This window comes from Channa argus, chromosome 20 (assembly GCF_033026475.1).
Source record: "Channa argus isolate prfri chromosome 20, Channa argus male v1.0, whole genome shotgun sequence".
In the NCBI taxonomy this organism is placed as follows: Eukaryota; Metazoa; Chordata; class Actinopteri; order Anabantiformes; family Channidae; genus Channa; species Channa argus.
The window spans coordinates 11670844-11691321 of NC_090216.1; the positions used below are offsets into that span (position 1 = coordinate 11670844).

A 20478-nucleotide genomic window follows, 5' to 3' on the forward strand; every position below is an offset into this window, starting at 1 on the left:
TGGTGCAGAGGATATTCCTCCTTTCCCTCTTTCCCCCTCTTCCCTCATTCCCTCTCACTCATGCTGAAATCTTAGCCCACATCCAGTCTCTTACCCAACCCTGGCTGCCTTTAGTCCTTTTTTTTTACCACTCTTGTCTTCTTTCTCTGTACATCTTTTTCCCGTCCAACCCCAGCACCAATCAAAATTATGCTACATTGGATATGCTAAACCCTCCTTCCCCCTCTTTCCACTGTGTCCTCACAGTGTCATTGCACATTGAAAGTGATATTCCCCTTATGTGTGTGCGCAAGCACCTTTTATTTTGTGTGTGTGCATGTGTGTGTGTGTGTGTGTGTGTGAAGGGGTGGGGGCTGGAGTGTGGGAGAGGGACATTAATTTGTGTATTTGTGCACTGTAAATGAACAAATACTCATCGCTGTATTGCTTGTGTCATCAGTACAGCAAGGCTCTTGGAGTAGAAAAACAGTGGGGGGAGCTAATCCCACTATCCTGAGCATGAGTTCATGGCAGTTCCAACAAAATCCAAACACCATAAACTCTTAATGCTATACTAGGAACCACAAGGGAAGAGAAAGGCACGGCATTGAGGATTTGGCAGCAACATGCTAGTGCCAAGACATATGTGGCATGCTGATAGCACTAGTGAGGTGCAGTTCGCACTGTGAAGAAGCTTTGGAGGGGTGTTGATACACATTCATCACTTCCATCATTTTGGATTACTATCCACAGGCCTCACTGGTCTGGAAGTGGGTGGTTGAGTAACTGCAAGCAGTTCAAAGCAAAGAGTAAGATTGTGGATAAGTTTGTAGGAGGAGCACCGATTTTAGATTTGGGTGAAGAACATTAGTGATCTATTTAATGGTCTTAAGCATCCAATTGGTATAGTGAACAAAGTGATATTTTGTATAGTTATTTTCAGACACTAAGCCAAAAAAGTTGGATTGGTGCTCATTGCCATCTGTGCAAGAGAATAAGAGAGATACAAAGGAGAGTTTAGAGTTATTCGTGGTGACACCCCTGTGTGTGTATGTGTGTGCATGTTAGAGAGACAGAGAGGGAGAGAAAAATAGAGAGAAAAATCCTAGTGTCACAGTATCTTAGCAACTGCCTCCATCTCCTTGGAGACAAGAACTGACATCATTTCCTGTCTGTGAGAACTCACTTTTTGGTTTGTACACAGTGTGTTTGTGCGTGTGAGGGCATGCAAACGTGTGTCTCTCTGTGTGTGAGTTGGCGTGTGTCCACAATGGTATACGGATACGGGCCTGTGTTATATCTACGAATCCTGATGTGAAGAAGTATATTCTACTGTTTTAGTTAAAGTAGGTTGGCTTGAAAAATGTGACTCAATTCAAAGTATAAATACAGGAGGAAATGGGATTTTCTGCACTTCGAATTGTTTTAGCATTAGTTTCCAGTTTTAAGGCTTCTTTAATTTTATACTTCATAAATGTATAAATTACTTTATAAATTATTACTTTATAAATCAGGCTCTGAAATTGTAATATCAATATTTAGCTCCTAATGATTTTTTTCTTTCTTCTAAACAATTCAAAAAACCATTTTTTACAGCTTAAGTTATATCCATCCAAATATGTTTTTACCCTGCATTAAAACTACTTTTGTGTTTTTATTTTCTGCCCTATTTACTGTACTCTTGTAGCTAATGTTCTGTGTTTGGACCATTAAGTTTGTCTTCAGAGGGTGCACTTTACACAGGCCTACCAAGAAGCCTCTGTGACTTCATGCCGACAATGTGTCATCTTCAGCTGCCATCTTGTGGCAGCTGAAGATGAAGTGCAAACAAATGTTTCTCTTTCACATTGATGCAGTTGGCTCACAGTTTATAGACCATACAACACATTTTTAGCTTCAATCATGATCAGAATCTTTGTTTCATATTCTTTAACTTTCAAAATGAGAAAAAAAACATCAAACTGCTTTGATAATTTCAGGCTCACTGCCAAAATATAAATGGGGAAGTGAAATCAGACCATCAGCACATTTGGCTGGTCAAGCCCTAGGACACTTCCCAATAAGAGCAAGGTAAAAATAGATATCTAAAATATAGAAATGTAGATATTTGTGTACAAATATTACCTGACTAAAAGCACTTAGAATTTTAGTTTTTCCAGCTGATATTTAAACTGCTGAGGAAACTGATACTCAAACCGCAGGTTACTCTAAATCTGAAACCACCACCAATAGCTGATACTCTTTGCTTCCAGCTAATGTGCTAAGCTAATGGACTGATGAATATATATATATTCATATATATGTGTATATATGTGTATATACACACATATCTACACATATATATGTATATATATATATAATTAAAAACTGTTTAGACTACATCATGCACCACATTAACACTACCTGGTGGCGTTAAGATAAAAATGTTATACGGCTTAACAAAAATACTATGAACTTGATAATGCATCATTATGAATTAACCACCTGGCAGCACATTAACTGGTTCAGCGCCAACTTTACCTATAGTGACTTTTGACCTTTTTTTATTAGTGAACAGCTTATGCATAATCATCATGATCAGTTTTGTTTAAATCCATTGTGTCCTTTCTGCCTTACTTCACTTCTTAAAGTAAAATGTAGATCAAGTACTTCATTTAGTTGAGTAAAACATTCCCACTAATACTTGTAGTGGAGATTTCTCCCAGCTAATGCTTGCAATTTTACTTAAGTATTGAATTTGAGCCACAGGGTGCACAAGGCATCCCATACCAGGGCATGGAAAAAATATGGGTCAGCATATGAACGAATACAAGAATTGTACAGAATGATTATTATTCCAAGGTTATAAGAACTACAGTCAGCAGGTCAAACCATCATACAGTACGTACACAATTTACAAGAACTGGCAGGGGAAACATGCCCAACAGTGTTTCAAGGCGATGTTTCAGCAGAATTTGTACAAAATGTTCAAATTTCAGTCGCGCGTTTTTACCACATGCAGAAGTAAAGGAAAGGTTTTAATACCTCAACAACTATAAGACAGACATTTTACACAGAAAAATGTGGGGCCCAAAGCGTGAATGCACACACTGCACAATTCCGTGCAGCTTACATGGAAAATTTTCATGAAAATAAAAAAAACGGCACATATGTTAAAAGAATACAGTTAAACCATGGGTATGTAAAATAACACTGAGGTGTCCTCTTCCTCCAAATCCCACAGAAGCCATCTGAGTAATAAATCCTTCTTGATTTTTGAGATCTTGTTTGTGTGTGAATATTGATGCTTTTCATCCCCTCACTTTTTTATCCATTTAATTTAGTTGATATTTTTTTTCAATTCTTCTACTTTGTTTTTTTCCCCTCTTTTCTTTCACTTGATTTCTTCACTTCATTTTCACTTTATTTTTTTTGTTGTTGTTTTTTTGTTTGTTTTGTCATTTTGGCTTATCCCGTGAGTTCAGGTTCGCCACAGTGGATCACAGACCTCTTGTTGATTTTTGTTTTAGCTGCAAAATAGAAGAGTAAAGTAAATCAAACTCAATAAGAAATATGTTAAACATCCAAAAAGAGTAAAGAAATATATGGAAAAGGGAATGTATAGTTTATTGTAGATTTAAGTACTTTTGTTTACTGTTGTATCTCATCAGCAGAATTATATGGTTTCCTGATTAAGCTTTAAATTGAAGTACAATAACTGTGACAATTTAAAAATACAAATACAAATACAATTAAGAATATGTCTAAAAGTTTAAGAAAAACATTTAATCTGTGACTGAAAATAGAGCAAATTGTCTTAATTACTCATTTACTAAGTCCTTTCCTGAGCAAATACTGGGAAACTCTTAGGTTGTCCTCAGTGACAGGTATTTAAGAGAAACTGGAGACACAACTTGGACACCTGTGTCCATCACTGCCTCCAGCTGTCCTCTATTAAAAGGACACACACCTCTTTTCATTTTAACCTTGACAATGACGAAACATGATCATGTTAATGGATGTATCACAGTACTAACAACATACCAATGGAATATTACACTTAACACTTAACATGTGTGTTTACCTGCTTCGTGACAGCCTTGATTGCAATTTTATTGCGGGGACATTTTAAAAGCCCTTTATTCTCGAAAAACAGACAGTCCACCAGAAGAGTGACTGCAGGGTTGTCCAGCTCTCTTTGGGATGGTAAAACGTAGTTTGGGTCAAATGTGTGATGCATTGCCACCAGAATCACATTCCGAGGAGCTTTATCTTTTGCACAGAGAGACAAAACACAGCTCATAGTTTGCAACTAAAGGACAAAACACAACATGACATTTTTCTTGCATTGCAGTGTCTGCACATTTACCTGGGATGATGGACAACGCAGATGTAACGTCAGACTCAAAACGACTGACAATGGGACAGAAAACAAAAGCTACATCACTGTCCTCAGGGTTTTGCATGACTTTAGCACTTATTTTTTTCTTCACTTTTGTAAGAAATTTCTCATGACACCCCAAAGTGTTCCCGGCTGTTAATACGTAAACCTTTGCCTTTGGCATTTTACCTGAAAATGAAAAAAAAAAAAAAAAGAAAAAACACACTTTCACAACTCATAATACATACAAAACGTTATTGTGTCAGTTCGGTACTATTAGTAATACTTTTAAGTTCAAGTGAATCTTAAGTCAGTGCACCATGTTAACTGAACTGAAATATGTCTTTGTAGCTGTAATGGGTGTGTATGAATGTGTGTGTGTGCACTCCACGACATTACTTTTTTCGATAACAGCCAGTGCTGCAAAAACTAATGAAACAATAAGATGAAACCATATCGCCACAAATATGTTCAAAAATATCGATTATTTTTAGTCAACTTACTGTTTGTGTTTCTTTCTGGCAGCAATCGTGTTGTTACGTGCTCTTTCCGTTTCTGATATTTACAGGAAGTCCAGCGTTTAGGCTTTGAAACCTTTCACTTTCCCTTTAAATAAAGAAGCTGCGCATCGTGTGGGAATATGTGTTACCGTAATCTGACCAGCAGGTGTCACAATTGTAACATTATTGGTTCTTTTTAAAGCCTCAGTTTTTGAACCGTCACCAAAGGAAGAAGGAAATTTGAAATGAACGAAACACATATTTCTCGTTTAATGGGATAAAGTGTGTGAGATTTACTCAGGATTACCTTAATCTGGATATTGTGAAATCATCACAATCCCATTCTGCTTTACCTGTAGGAACAACATACTGTAGTTTTACTCTCGGCCCACAGTTTCTTTACCATAACTGATCATGTGGTTAGTTCCTGGACTACTGGTCTACAGGATTAAATGAAGCCTGACAACAGCATTTCTATCCTTTGTAATTTGTTGACTGATATTCTGACTAGCACACAAAATCAAACCCTAAAACAGCAGTACAGGTGCGTGTTTGACACTATATAAAAAATTTCACAGTGACTCTTCATCCATCTGTAAGTCAGAATTGTGTGGATTATCTGTAGCTGCACCCAGTGTCTGATCAAAGTGAAGACAGGCTGACATCCCCCTCAGGCTTTTCTTACCTCTGACAAATGAGCAGTTCTGCAGGAGTGGTCAGTGTACCAACTATGGCCACAAAAATATACAATAAAAATACTTTGCTTGTTGTAAGATAAATTATTTTGTTTGTTTGTCCCCTGAAAGGTTCTTTTGCATTTTCTTCTCAAAAAGGTTGTGTCCCCTCATCTGATTTTCCCAGGCAGATGTAAAAAGATGACATTGAATTAAACTGTCATAGTTTATGTCAGTGCAAAAGAATCATAGTTTCTTTTGTAATAAACAAGTTGTAAACTGATTTTAAGTATCAGTATTCTTGATAGTGCCACTGCAAAACCAAGCCACACACTCAACACAGATGATTATAACATTTAATCACCGAGCCCTATCGCGGGCTTCTCGTCCTAAGGTTTGATTTACCCGCCCTCTTCCTGAGGAAAAATCTCATTCACTAGACAGATTGCTGAGCGGGCCTCTCCCACCAGGCCCTATAAATCATTCTTTAATCAGAGACCTCTGAGATTGGGCGCAGACACCCGCGGGAGCACCACAGTGACACTTCAACTCCTCCCTGTGCGTCTCTGCAGTACTTGGAGTTTTTATCCTATTCTGTTTCCACCTCGGGCTTGTCTGCATTTGTATCAGTCATCAGGAAACTAAGAGGGATGACCTGCTCTGCACACACTGTTCACCCCAACTCTCCAACACTTCCTCTGCTAGGGGGAAAGGATGTCAAACACCAAGGATGAGATTACAGGTTTGAAGCTTCAGGTTTACAACTGATTTCTGATAAATGAAGTGAATAGTAATGGAAGTAAGCTCAGTATTAGCTGACATAACAATGTGGTTTCTGCACCTGATCTTTAAAGCCCTATCTGAGAAGTTATTAGACAAAAATAAAACCCAGGTTTAAGACTGTCATTAGTTCATCTGATTCTGTGCTCTAGAAGGAATGTGGAAATCAAACAGCCACTTAGCAAACTGATTAGAGCAAGGGGCTAATAGTGGCCCCAGCTGAACCTCATTTCAGCCCCAGGATCCCAAAGTAGATTTATCCAGCAATGCTCAGGGTCCATGGAGGCTTTAGGAAATTCTGGGTAATTCTGGGTGTGGTATTATTTAACTAAATCACTATAGATCTCCTATTTAATGAGTTCTGTAGATTTGTGAGCTTGAATACTGTTCATTTTTGCTTAAAATATATTTGTACATGATATGATAGTCCGAAAGTGAAATATCAACATTAGACAACCTGAGAAAACTCTTTCTTCTTGAACTTGAAAAACAAAGCTGTTATGGTGCTTTCACAATGATCTTCCCTTTGGAACAAGATGGGGCTTAATTATGATGGAGTCCTGGATGTCCAAATGCAAGACTTTAAGTGCTCATTTTAAACACTGGGTGATTTTAAACACTGGTTAAAGTGAAGCAACAGTGACAGCTGACCTGAGGTCACGTAAACAGAAAAGAGTGCTGATTAGTGCAACAGGAACAAAGCAGCTCCAACACGGCATAGCCCAGTTTTTTCTAGGTGGAGGGCTGGGTTTCTATTGGTTAGTATCATGGATGTATTAAATTATGGATGTTTGTGGATGGGTTTCATCTTGAAATTTTTATTTGTTGCTTCAGCCTCAACTCCTTACATCAGGCGCATGCAAACCTGCCTCCAGCTGGCAAAAATAGTCTATAGGCCATGTTGTGTGGTGTGGCAAAACGGAAATGTGCATGTTAGGAATTGAGTCAAGTCAGATGAAAGAGAAGAGAGCTGAATGCAAAGTTGCTCTGACGTCACCGTGTGGAAACATTTTTCTGTCGTTGAGCCGGTTCTAAGCTGGTAGTCCGCTCAAGTTGGCGGAGAGCGCTCTCATCAGGGCGTCTCACACGGACAGGATGACCATGGAGGCGTCCAGGAGTTTAAAAGCAGGACCTCACTTCCCAAGTCAGCGCTCAGCCAAGGGCGACTTTTCATTTAATGAACTGAACAGATGGGACATTGATGGATTGTCTTAACATACTCCGTGATCAAGTGATGGAAGTGTTGACTAGCACCTGACTGAAGTTTTTTATTTCTGCCATGGAGACGATGAGCAGCTCAGACACTTAAGCGACTAAAAGAACCAGAAAGGACGGAACGCAAACTCATTTAGAAAATGTTCATATCCGTGGAGAGATGGCATGTGTGCTCCTCTTCAATCGACTTCTTCCCTTCTCACACAGGCTCACACGGACATCTATTGGCTTGTTATCCCTTCTTCTTTCATATTTGTGCTACTGGACATTGTTCCCTGTTAATACCAGCATGCAAAAGTCAGGTGATCTGACGCCGAGCTGTCAGCGCGTCCTGGCCGATGGAGCAAAACGGCGCCTTCAGAAATCTCCCTCCTGCGTTTTACCAAAAGCGAGCAGTGTTGCGGCATCTCGACTAACAGGCGAGCAAAGACCTGCTTCGACTCACCACATGGTCAGGAACGACACACCCAGTCCCCCCATGGGTTATTTCAAGTTTGGGAATAAAAAGTTACCAAATGCGATCATAGTTGGTGTGAAAAAGGGAGGAACCAGAGCTGTCCTGGAGTTCATAAGAATTCATCCAGATGTGCGAGCAGCTGGAACAGAGACCCATTTCTTCGACAGGAACTATGATAGAGGTCTGGAGTGGTACAGGTAAGAAAGTCTCACCTGTGCATTATGAGCCGCACAAAATCTTCAAATCAGATCTTTAACAGTTTAATCAGGTTTGTGACAAAACATTAGACATTGCTGAAGTGATACACTGTGGACATTGAAACTGAAATATAGCTATTTTCTTTCCAATTCTTTAGGTGTTTTTGTAATAATTTCCTAAATGACTTAAATAATAGTTTTTGTGTTTTTTTTTACTTTCTTGGGGCCCGTCAAACACTTTAAATTCCAAAAATGTATGGGTTATGGCCGATGATGTACTTGGGAGTGTTGGTATGATTCATTAACAAATACTGATTGAGATTCTGCAGTAAAGAGTGTCTTTTCTTTGAAAAGAAAGCGACACAAATGAGATAATTTATGGAAACATGAAAGCTGAGATAAATTCAGACATCTGTCTTCTGAATCTGCGCAGTCCTGGTCCCCCTCCCACTGCTGGGTGCCTCTCTGTGCACACTACACTTTGTTCTGAGGTGGATAAACAAGCAGTCTCTCGACTCATTTCGTTTTTGTTTTGCTAGAAACTTTGGAGACATGAGCTCTGTTTACAGAGCGTTTGCAAACAATAGCCCCCTTTTTTTTGATGTACTGTGGAGTCATTCATCATATTTCGCATAAATTCCAACCTCTGGAGGCAAGCGGTGTAAATTGTACTGTGCAAGTAGCTGCCAGGCCTCTGAGCTATTGTCTTGTTTATGGTAATATTTCAAAAATGCATGATTTATTGTTTTTAAAACGCTAAATAAAACACCTTCAAAAAGCTACATCCCCCTTCACATTACTTTGTGTGATCGTCAAGTACCTGTCTCTATACTGTACAGTACCCCATACATAAAAGCTCCACATTATTATTGAATCTTCTTAATTACAGATTGTTACACTTTAGTCATAAGCAGTGAGCAGTTTTGCATAAATGTATGCACACAAACAGACAACCAATCATGCACACTCACACAGAGATCCACAGTACTTTCAAATACACTCATGTTAATGATTGGCTGTCATGTTCCCACCAGGAGGCATGTGTCTCTGTAGTATTATAAAATAATTATAGGCTGAAACTATCTCCAGTAATTGGCACTCTACAGGATGGCTGAAACTCTTTTATCTCAGAGATGTGTCCTGGAGATGTGAACTCTAGTCCATTACCGTAGTTTGATTGTCAGCTGTCAAAGCTGTCGAGAAAAGGTCAAATACCAGCTCACTGACTTCCGAGGATTGCTTTCAAATACAGGGTTGCCTCTCTGAGCCTCACTTGTAAACAACTGTCAACAAAGGTCAAATTACCGTTCAGAACAGTGATAGTTTCGTGCTCGATGTGGGATTGTTCGTGCTGGGTTTATGATTAGTTTGATGCAAAATAGAAATCAAGAGAATAGGGCAGAGATAAGATCCCTGATGTTAACTTTCCCGTCATGGAGGCTTCGGATGGCGACTTGACTGGTGAGAATAAATAAGAAGATCTGCTCTAAAGGCTACAGTGCAGGGTGAGGTCCACACCTTGCGGAAAACAGAAGAAACTGTTATAATCGTTCGGGATGAAACAAACTATAGTAATGTAATGTAAGCACAGAAAATAATTTAGGGTAGTGCACGTTTATTTGGCTGATTCCAGCTGTTTAGACTATGGTACAGTGTAATGTAGCCAATGTACGTTCTGTTAGTTTAGACATGATGTATCACCCTCTTGTTTCAGTCAAGTTGCCATGTTGCAGCTGCTTATCAGACAGGGGACATTGAGATGAATGGGTTGAAAACAAACAACCCACAGAATCCAGTGATATTTTTCAAGGTTTGTTTGATATTTATTTTGAAACAACAGCTTATTATCATTTGAAAGATTTCATTATGTATGAGCCTTTATTTAAAGCTGCAATAATTCGATTACTAAACACTTAGTAAAATAGATTCCAATGAGATGCCAAACTCATCTTTTAGTACAAAATTTCAAAAATTCACTCGCCTACTGTTCTCATTCATAAAAAATTTTAATGGACACTTTATTGATCCCCACAGAACCGTAGTTGTTGGACAGGTACACCAAAAGACTTTTCGTTGCACTGTCCTAAGACACTTTGACGTGTGGGCAGGAGGCTACTCTCCACAGCCCCCCCCCCCCCCAAAAAATGTGGAGAATTTGTCTTTGTCTAAATATTATTGTAACTTTAGTTGCTGAACTCCTCCTCAGACCAATTAAGACATTTCATGATAAATGGCAATAAATCCGTTAGTCAAACAAAACAACAGAGTGAACAATCTGTCTGTGCTTTTTGATGGTTTCCAATCACTGTTCAAACTTTCAGTCCCTGAAGGCAAACCACATTATTTCCACAATGTCCTACTTTGAAGACCCAGAAGTAACCTAACAGTGTCACCCTGCTATATGTGTTCTGTTTGCATTCACAGTGATTTATTACTCTTGAACCATCCTGAGCTGATGCACAGTAGAGCTGTCTGCAAGACAGGTCTCCAGTGACGACAGGCTACTATGACTTTTCTTCAGTGTTCCTATAATCATTTACATCAAGAAACTGGGTTCACAGCCAAACTGGAGCTTCTCACTTAGGGTGGTTTTGTTCCTTTCCAACTCACTTACGTAGTGCTGCCCTAAATAGACATCTAATACACACTTTTCCTTTTGACAGAGGGGATGCAAGGACATTATGTCCTTTTCTAAATCTGTAAGCCTTTTCCGTAATTTAATCTATTCAAAATAGCAAGGAAATGTGATTTAAAAAACTTTTAAAGTAATGACAATGCAAATGAGAACCCTTTATTTAACTGGGACGTTTACCTTGTGTTTTCATCTTTCATTCAGAGGTTTAATGCCAAGGACTCTTGAAAGCCAAATCACAATGGAGAAGACGCCCAGCTACTTCGTGACAAAAGAAACACCGCATCGGATCTCTGCCATGTCGAGAGACACCAAACTCATTGTGGTGGTGCGGGACCCCGTCACTCGCGCAATATCCGATTACACTCAGACTTTAACTAAAACTCCTGACCTGCCAAGTTTCCAAGAGCTGGCCTTCAGAAACCAGACCCTGGGCATTGTGGATATGTCCTGGAATGCCATTCGGATAGGACTGTATGCTCTGCACCTTGAAAACTGGCTCCACTACTTCCCCCTGGCTCAAATCCACTTTGTGAGCGGAGAACGTCTTATCACAGACCCAGCAGGCGAGTTGGCTCGGGTGCAAGACTTCCTTGGGTTGAAGCGCATTGTCACTGACAAACACTTCTATTTCAACCGCACCAAAGGCTTCCCTTGCCTTAAGAAGCCGGAAAGCAGCGGATCTCCCCGCTGCCTTGGCAAGTCCAAGGGCAGAACTCATGTGCAAATAGACAGAGATGCTATTGAGCAACTGCGAGACTTCTATAGACCTTACAATGTCAAGTTTTATGAAATGGTGGGCCATGATTTCAAGTGGGAATAGATGCTTGAGATAAATTCAATGGAAGAAGATTTTTGTGTTCCACAAAGGTTCTTTCAAACATGATTTGACTGCAGTAAAATTGTATGGCTACTATCAGCAGTCTCCAGACAATTTTGTGAGTGCTGCACCAAAAGCAGTATTGTTCTTTGAAACGACACTAATGAACAAAAAAAAAGCTTGGATGATACTGCTTTCGCACTGTTGATCAGTTACCAGCCAGTATCAGCCTCCTCCTTGTTGCTAGAATAGATATAACTAATATTAATACTGCATATTATAAGTAGATTCCCAATTTGCTGACTGGTTACTAAAAAAGAGGAAGTTCCACGGAACAGGATTAGTTCCTCTTAAAACCTACTTCACTAATCAAAGGATGGTTTGAAAGCAAGACCTTGGAAATGTCAGTGAAGTCTTCAGGGAGAGCAGAATTAAGCTGCAGCACTGTGGTGTTAAATCTTAAATGTAAAGCCATAACGGCAGTAGGAACCATCTAATGTTACTTACTGTTGGTCTCATCACTTTCTAGGGTGAATGCTTTCTCTCTTTTCTTCAAATTATTTTCAGCTTGAGCCAAATAGGTTAGTCTATACTGTAACATGCACTTCACTTTGTATTCTGTACTTTATTTGCAAAACCATTTCTATATTTTTATTACAGAAGTATTTTATCACTGGCTCACACACAGTGTTTGTCCATGAACCTCATTAAATGAAACAGAAGCACAAATATATGTTTTGTTTTTTTAAATTGTCACATCTGATGCCTTGGCCTTGATAAATGAATTTCACAAATGCATGCTGAATCAGGATTTTTAATCCCCTCCTACTCGTTGCTTTTGCTTGACATTCATAAATGGCCCAAATCAAACAATGGTCCTTTCAACTGTAAACTGGCATCATGATTGAAGTTCTCAGAAAATGGTTGGATCTGTGCCCTTTTCACATCTAGTTAGTGGGATAGTTGCTTTTCAACAGATTAGACCACTTACAGTTATTGCGTTTGTCTTGCTGCTGGTGAGAACATATCCTTTGAGGGTTATTGCCTTTTGCAAGGTTTGTTGTGTGCTGCGGCGGTGGTAGGTGCATGAGTGGGTGTAGGTGTAAGGAATTTCAATCACTTTCTCAAAGACAAAGCAGGGAACACCTAGTCATGGCAGGTTATCAAACAGATTCCAGGACTGCATGTCACATGATTGCAGTGAAAAGTTTGGATTTGGCTACATGATATGAATACTAAAGCCAGGTCTGTTTGAGATCTAGCCAAGCTGATACACTTCTGCAAAAACAAAAGAAAAAAATCTATACGTTATATAAGAATAGGAGTTTAAAAGAGCATGTATACAGTAAATGATTGGGGCACTTATTTTCCATATAACAACATGATATTATTATAGTTACCGTTTAGATTCCACTATATTTTAGTGCATTTTAATAATTTAGTGAATATGCTCCTAGTACAGAACAGGGGAAGAAGGCAAGAGGTAAAGAATGAGACCGTAATATCTTTGACTATTTAATTTTTATAGCAACAATAATATTAATATTATATAAAATTGGGAGTGCTTATTAATATAGTTATCTTTTTTTTTTTATAGAATTGCTGCTCAGTCCGGCCTTAATGGTAATAACTATAACTAAAATAGTTGTGTTTAAAGACATATTAAACAGTTCTGGTATCCAATAAAGAAGCTATTTGACATTGAGAACGACTGATGTTGGAGAACAAATGCTGCTTTTTTTTCATCACATCACATCACATCATTAACAACATTCAGTAATTTCTCTTATTTGCCCTGAAAAACGTGCATCATTAATACAAGTTAAAGTAAAAGCCAATGTTCAAAACAAAGAGGTCTTTGTTCACCACGTTTTGGTGTAATTAATCGTAATGGATTGTATCTAACCTGTAGTTACTATTTACATGTGTAAAATACTTGCACTTCAAATTGTGGATGTCACCAAATAAGAGAGTTATATTATGGTCCTAAGAGCAAAATTATGGAGCTCATAACACACAACTACAGGCAGAGTCAATATCAATAATTTTAGACCCTAGCACAGGAAGCAGACACATGGACTGTGCATAACGACCGCAAAGGTTCACTGAAGGTTTCTGACTATGATTAGAAAGACACTTACTCAGCATTTTAATGTGTATCTTTCAATATGATTAGAAATGCTGTAGACATTGGAAGGCTGAACTCTTAGAATGTGTTTTCCTAACTAATAATGCTCATTAATAATGATTTGGCTTCCACTGAAATGTAGGACACGTTGCTCCTCTCTGTTATCTACATACCTCAGAAGTCTAGTACTTTTATCTGTTTGAATACTACTTCATCTGAGACCTTTTTGAAATTTGCATGTAACAGACTACCCTTTGAAGATTCCTTGGTGTTTGACGATCCAGCAAGTTGAGCTCAGGAAGTCTGAAACCTGTTTTTTATTTTTACTCTACTATATGTTCAGCCTCCCTTTCTCCTCATTCTCCTGCAAATGGTCACATTGCATTGTTAAGAGGAAAATCATAAAAGACGCTCTGTGTGACTGTCTCTCAGCCCAGACGTCTGCCTTTTCTCTCTCACAGCTTCTCTTCCACTCGCCATCTCCCTCCTTGTCCTAGCATTCATTAAACTCATACGACCTCCTGGTGGGGGCGTATGGGCAGTGTGGCCCTGCTTGTCATCATGTTCCCCATACAGCAGCTTGCTTTTGTGGGTTATTGAGCTCGCACAGGTGACCATCTATCCAGTCGTCACGTTGAGCGGCAACTCTCTATATGGTACACATGGGTCCTAATTAGGCCTGAGGGCTGGAGAGGAGCAATCCCCTAGAACAAGCATCAGCCAGAGTCTGATTAGGCTCTTCTAGTGAACGGCTCTCCAGAGATTTCTCGCAGGTCAAATCTCTCTCTCTCACACATACATACATACACGCACATGCACACATTCAGCTTTCTTTTCAAATATGAATTCCCTCAGGAAGCAGCCCATGCAAATAATCAAATCCTTTGGATTTCAGAGAACTATAACGTGACCTATTTGCACTCAAGCTAATGAGGAGCTTGTTAAGCTTAATGAGTATTTGTTAAAACTGATGTGTGAATATTGTGCTAATATTTTTTCTTCTTGTTGTGAAATGCCACAACTAAATGATCCACTCAAAACAGATCTGTGTGCACAGTTTAATGTGTTGAATATTTCAATTATATTTTGAATCAAAAGATTGTTCCTATATAGTCCAATATTCATCATTCTATCCCTATGGAGATCCCTGATAATTACTAAATGCTCAAAACACCTGAAGGAGCTGAAGGATTCAGTTCATACTAATGTGTTCTGTTGATAACCACAGGTTATTGGCAAGACTTGATAAGACTTCAAGGACAAAAGCAGACACATATTGTTCTCTTTATCTTTCACACTCCACCGAGAGCTTGAGCTTTTATAGTAATTTTTGAAAATGGTGATATAGCATGATTAATATTTTTTACTAGAAGGGGGAAATTGAAAATACAAAAGGTATAAATTTTTCTAAAGCAGCACAAATATGTACATACGATCAAGCACAGTGGCTGAAGACAGCAGTTAAGTGTTTAAATGCCCCATGATGCTCCTTCAGATGCTATAATTGATCCTAAAGAATCCCTGTCGGTTAAACTAGTTTCAAACATTCCCACTTTTCTTTTTTTAATGAGCACAGAAGTAAGACAGAAGTAGTGACAAAGAGAAATTCTCCTCGAAAATATAATTTTCACATACAATCAATAGTTGACATAGTATGCTTACATGTATGCTCTATTTAAGTGGCAATGAGTTAAAATAGAACACACTGGCACAGTGTGTTTCCTGTGTTGCTCGGGATGTTCACATGAGATAGAATGAGGTTCCCCAGTATTCGAGTGAGACAGCAGCTGACACTGCAGAGGCGGGGATTCAGCAGCAGTGTAGCCCGTTCAGTCCTAATGCTTCAGAATAGTTTAAGTTCTGCAGCCGACAGGATGTCCCAGTGGTCAAAATCACCAGTGGCTTAGGAGCCAAATTAAAATGAAGTGCCAACAACAGTGGCTGCAGTCTCGAGTACCTAATGATACATGTTCTACAAGTACTTGCAGTCCAATGTTAGAACTGCAGTCGGCAGGGATGACACCTAATAAGAGTGTACATGTAATGTGCCTTATTATGGAGGAAACTGGGGAAGTGGTGAAGGAAACTATAATAGATACATGTTTCAAATAAAATGAAATTTTAAATGTTGCCCAGATCTTTAGTGCACATACTGCACATACTTAAGAACTGATAGCCAGTTTTGATTTGCATTCAAACCTTTGCACCTATTTTATAAATTGACAACCACCTGGCCCCTTCTTTTTCATTTGTCTCCAGCAAAGAGTGAGAGGAAGACGGCGAATGTAAGATTTTGTTGGGCACACACCCGTTTAAGATTTAGATCTCTGAAGTTCTGCAAAGTCCTCCAAATTAGAAACAGTTGTTCAGTGCCATCTCCTTTTTGTTGTATCCGTTTGTCAGACGAGCAAGAGTCGGTTTTCTGTGGAGCAGCTAAAGTGAGGTAGAAAGCTGATTAGACTGGAGGAGTAGTCAGACCTCAGCATCTCTCTCACCAGGAGATGTGTTCTAATTAGAGTGTGTGGCTCATGTCTCACTGAGGAGAATAACAAGCCTCATCCCAAGCCTGCCTCCAGATGAACCTTACATCCGCAGCAAACCAAAACACATTTGATGTATCAGCAGCCCCTAGACTCCAGACCACACCTGAGTCGACATGCAGTGCATTAGGATTTTGATGGAGATTTTACATCATGTGGCAGTGCTCTCTAAGCAGGGAGCCTTGCAAAGCCTTGCAATGAGGCAAGTCAGGTAGAATGGCTCTGCATGTAGGTGGTAATGCCCCAACAGTTCTTTCAGGTAATGAACACATCTCCAACCAAATCATTAGCAAATGGGACATTTCATCAGTAGTGCTGCCATTTCTATGCAGCATTCTAACCACTGGGAAAACTGCGTGTTTTTGCTTTGTTTTTATCAACACACGGAGCAGCCTAAAAGGAGAGACAAACTGAACCTGGATGACAATCTCGAGGTTCATTATCGGATGTTCCTGCTTACTCTTACTTGTTTTAAATTAAGTGCCAGTCTTGGTTGGTTGAACAAATGCCTTGAAATATACTGCAGTAGAAATATCAAATATAAGTAACTAATGTTGAAAATAGAAATGTGTCAGAGTAGGTGCACACATAGATTTCTGAAAAGCTGCACAAACTTGGTTGTAACCAGCTCTGTGTATTACAACATTTGTGATCTGCAAATAATGATTGTGTTTCTGATATATTATTTTTCCAATTATACACAAGAAGTTAGGATCTAATATCATGTTACGAAATTTCCTGCAGGCCAAAAATAAATAAATAAGCACGATCGATTTGTATTTGTTAAATATCAGGCTCCTATTTTTGATCAACTATTAATCATGAAATCATAATGAATAAACAAAAGTGTCTCTTTATTCAAATATTGATTTCAAACGACCATTACTGTAAACAGCAGTTAGTCTCACTTCAACGTTTCATCTTTCCTACTTGCTGCCAGTGCGTTTGTTCAGAAAAGTTTAATTGTACTTTGACGATGACTTCTTTGTTGTGCCCATAAACATCAACATACATGTACACACACACGCACACATACACACACAAACACACACACATGTGCGCACACATACACACACACACACTCTCTCTCTTTCTCTCACAGGGGAGGATGGTCCAACTTCCCTGGGCGGCTTGCCTCAGATTGGATGTCAGATGCTGCAGACAGCTGCACTCATCACAGCTTTTATGAATACATTACCTTTTATGTTCATCCAAACACTAATTTATCTTCCTTAGAAAATCAAACAGGACAGAAATTCACTCACCGGTTCTCTGGGAAATTGGAACTTTCAGGAACTGCTGTGTGTAAGACAAATATCTGCAGCCAAAATAACTGCAGATCTTTCAGCTGAGTGGTAATTCAAATCTAATCTTTGACAGAATGTGTGCGTGGATATCTGTGCTGTCTGTTTGTGCCCACATGTATTTTTTTTAAAGAGATGGCTTATGAAATATCAAAGTGTGTTATTTGCCTCCACGAAGCTCCACAACATCAAAGAGTTTCCCCCTCTCCCACAACAACCCAAGAACCTGAGTTTTTTACCCAGGCTGCCTCGTCTGTCTTCCATCTCAGCTTTGCTCAAAAGGCAAACGTCTCTAATGACACAAGATACAAGATGGAGAGACTGCTGCCAACTGAACAGGAAAAAAAGAGGATCAACAACTAAACAGACACATTTGGTTCATGATTGACATCCCTGCATCTTTTTATTATTCCTGTGATGTTCGTCCAGACACGCTGATGCCAGAAACTGTGGCCTCACACTTTGGCTGATGCAGCAATCTGGTGATATGCGTCTCTCTGCCTGCCAGCCACCTGGCTGGAAGGAAGCATAATCAACCTTTCAGTCAATCATTCCTCGCACAGCCAATGGTGTAGGATGAGTGTCAGAGGAAGCGTGGCAGACATGCGCTTGCTGTGTGTCCAACTTTGACACTTTACACCTTGCTCTCTAGCATCCCGATGAGTCCAGCTACCCACCACTGTGCATTATGTAGGACAAATGAATGTGCAGTGTGTGGGAGGAATATAGCTGCTGGATCTCAGACATTTAACAGGTTAAGGTTTTAATAAGTGTATCCTCTGCTAACTTAAGCAGAACGATGCTTTGGTCGCCTCAAATGTCAGTGAATAAATTAATAACTACAGTTCGAGGAAAAATACACTAAATTAAAACCATCTTGCAATTAAGGCCTAGAGCTGGTAAAACGCTTGACAGAGAAACTATGGAGATTATACTCTCCTGCTGTTCTAATGCATAGAAAGGCATTTGCGGTCGCAAAGGACCCCTGGAAGGTCCTATGAGGACTAATTCCTCCAGGCCACAAACAGCACACTCTCATCGGGTGCTAAAGTTGTTTTCAAGGCACCACTCAGTGCTTGGTGTTATGTAATTCAATCATGTATATTGCATTGCCTAAAAAGCAGCTCTCTCTCCAACTCCACTCATAGCTTGCTGGATTTTTGATCTCCAATTAAAATGGAACTAAAGTACTGCATCACTGGACTCAAGAGAAGAGAAATAATTAACATGGTCTCTCCAGAAACAAGTGAATTATTGAATTTGTTTTTCATTCGGCAGGGAGAAAGTCACATTGAGACTACTTTTAGTCACATGTAGGTAGTAAATTGCATAGAGCTAATTGGAGAATTTGTCATTTTGTGGTCATCAATCTAAAAAAATGTAAGGAGTACAGGCCGGTCAAATTATAAAAATGTTAATTTTAATGCTTGACGATGCAGCTAAGAGAATGAACATGCTATTTCTTCTTGTATGAATTCACATTGTCTCACTTTCAAACAGTCATTATGACTCTTCAATAGAACAGTATGCCATCATAACACAGTACTGGTCGATTCTTTTACGTCTGTTCTGAGGAAACATAAAATTTATTAAATTACTCAAAAGGATTTTTTGCTGCAAAGCACTTCAGAATTATTACTGATCTATAAATACCAACTTTCTGCTCTGTAAACACCAACATATAGGGCCAATACAGCGGCAGAGTGGTTAGCACTCTTACCTCACAGCAACACAGTCCGTGGTTCAATCCCCAGACTTGACAAGGGGTTTGCATGTTCTCTCCTTGTGTAGGGTTCCTCCAGGCAGTCTAGTTAAACAGGACTAGCCCTCCATCTGACCATCTGATGCAATTTCATTGTACACCTTGTATGTAAAATGACAAGACTCAGCTGCTTCCACTTGCTTCTTGTGTTTTCTATCAATAGGGGGCAAATTATATGCAGATGAAATTCTTAAGTGTGCTGTAAAATGTCACAGACTCCTTTGGGTTTTCTGTCTGTCCTTTGTATTGATAACATATAGGCCTGTTAACCTAAGGAATATCCTGTGGCAACTTAACTCCTCTGTCATTTTTATGGGACTTTAGTGTGTGTTGTATTGTTTTGCAATTTCATGTACTGAGTTTTGATGTATAGCTAAGACACCACAAACACGAGACCTACAAATTTTATTTTATTTTAAAGCAGCAACCTGAAAACCGAACAATATATAGCAAAGTTCACAGTGTTGCAGGGCTTTTAGATTAGATTATACTGTATGTGTTATATTAAAGATGTGTTTATGATATAATGTCCACCCCCTCTATATCACCTTTGCCACCTTGTGGTCAATGGATCGATCTATCCAAACAGCAAGCAGTAATAAAGTAAAGGTTAACCATTGGGATCCTGCTCATTGTCTTCTTTTGTCCAGGGAGACAGTGCCTCAAAATGGAGCCGCAGCATTAAGAACTGAATTTGGCCCCGAGACATACAGTGATTGGATTGATCAATACGATTAGATTGCTTCTCTACAATGCAGCAAGCACATTAATGTAGCAAAAACAAATCATGTAAACTAATTTGACATTTTAGATGCATTATGATCAGGAGTCAAAAAGGGTAATGTCATGGTTTGTGTTTTCAATCCAGATAAAAGTGGCTGTAATCACCACTGAGGTCCTGCTAATGATGTTCTCAAGGAACAGATACAATTGGCAAGTGATTATTGATTTCAGCAGAGGACCTTGGCGCCTCTACAGAATGATCTTGTGCTGGGTTGCAGTCTGTGAATTTTTTAGTTACATACATGCATACTAATTTAGTAATTAGTAATTTAGTTGCATTTTTCTTTAGAATATGGGACAAATTTTAAGTTCTGTTAAGATAAGCAATACATACCCCTCCTGCTACA

General features: G+C 39.2%; 1 protein-coding gene and 1 long non-coding RNA gene across 2 annotated transcripts; one reads left to right on the forward strand and one right to left on the reverse strand.

Annotated features, from left to right (window-relative positions):
• Nucleotides 1–2786: 2786 nt before the first annotated feature.
• LOC137106150 (uncharacterized) lies at nucleotides 2787–4963 on the reverse strand. Its single transcript, XR_010911897.1, has 4 exons — nucleotides 4843–4963; nucleotides 4328–4528; nucleotides 4043–4230; nucleotides 2787–3488 (listed from the first exon to the last, which is right to left on the reverse strand). It is a non-coding gene; the product is annotated as an uncharacterized lncRNA (long non-coding RNA).
• A 2142-nt stretch (nucleotides 4964–7105) lies between these two features.
• On the forward strand, nucleotides 7106–19890 carry LOC137106057 (heparan sulfate glucosamine 3-O-sulfotransferase 2-like). The gene is made up of 2 exons (XM_067489065.1): nucleotides 7106–8162; nucleotides 10999–19890. Exons 1-2 carry the CDS (start codon nucleotides 7669–7671, stop codon nucleotides 11615–11617), a joined length of 1113 nt encoding a protein of 370 aa, XP_067345166.1. The 5' UTR covers nucleotides 7106–7668; the 3' UTR covers nucleotides 11618–19890.
• Nucleotides 19891–20478: the final 588 nt, after the last annotated feature.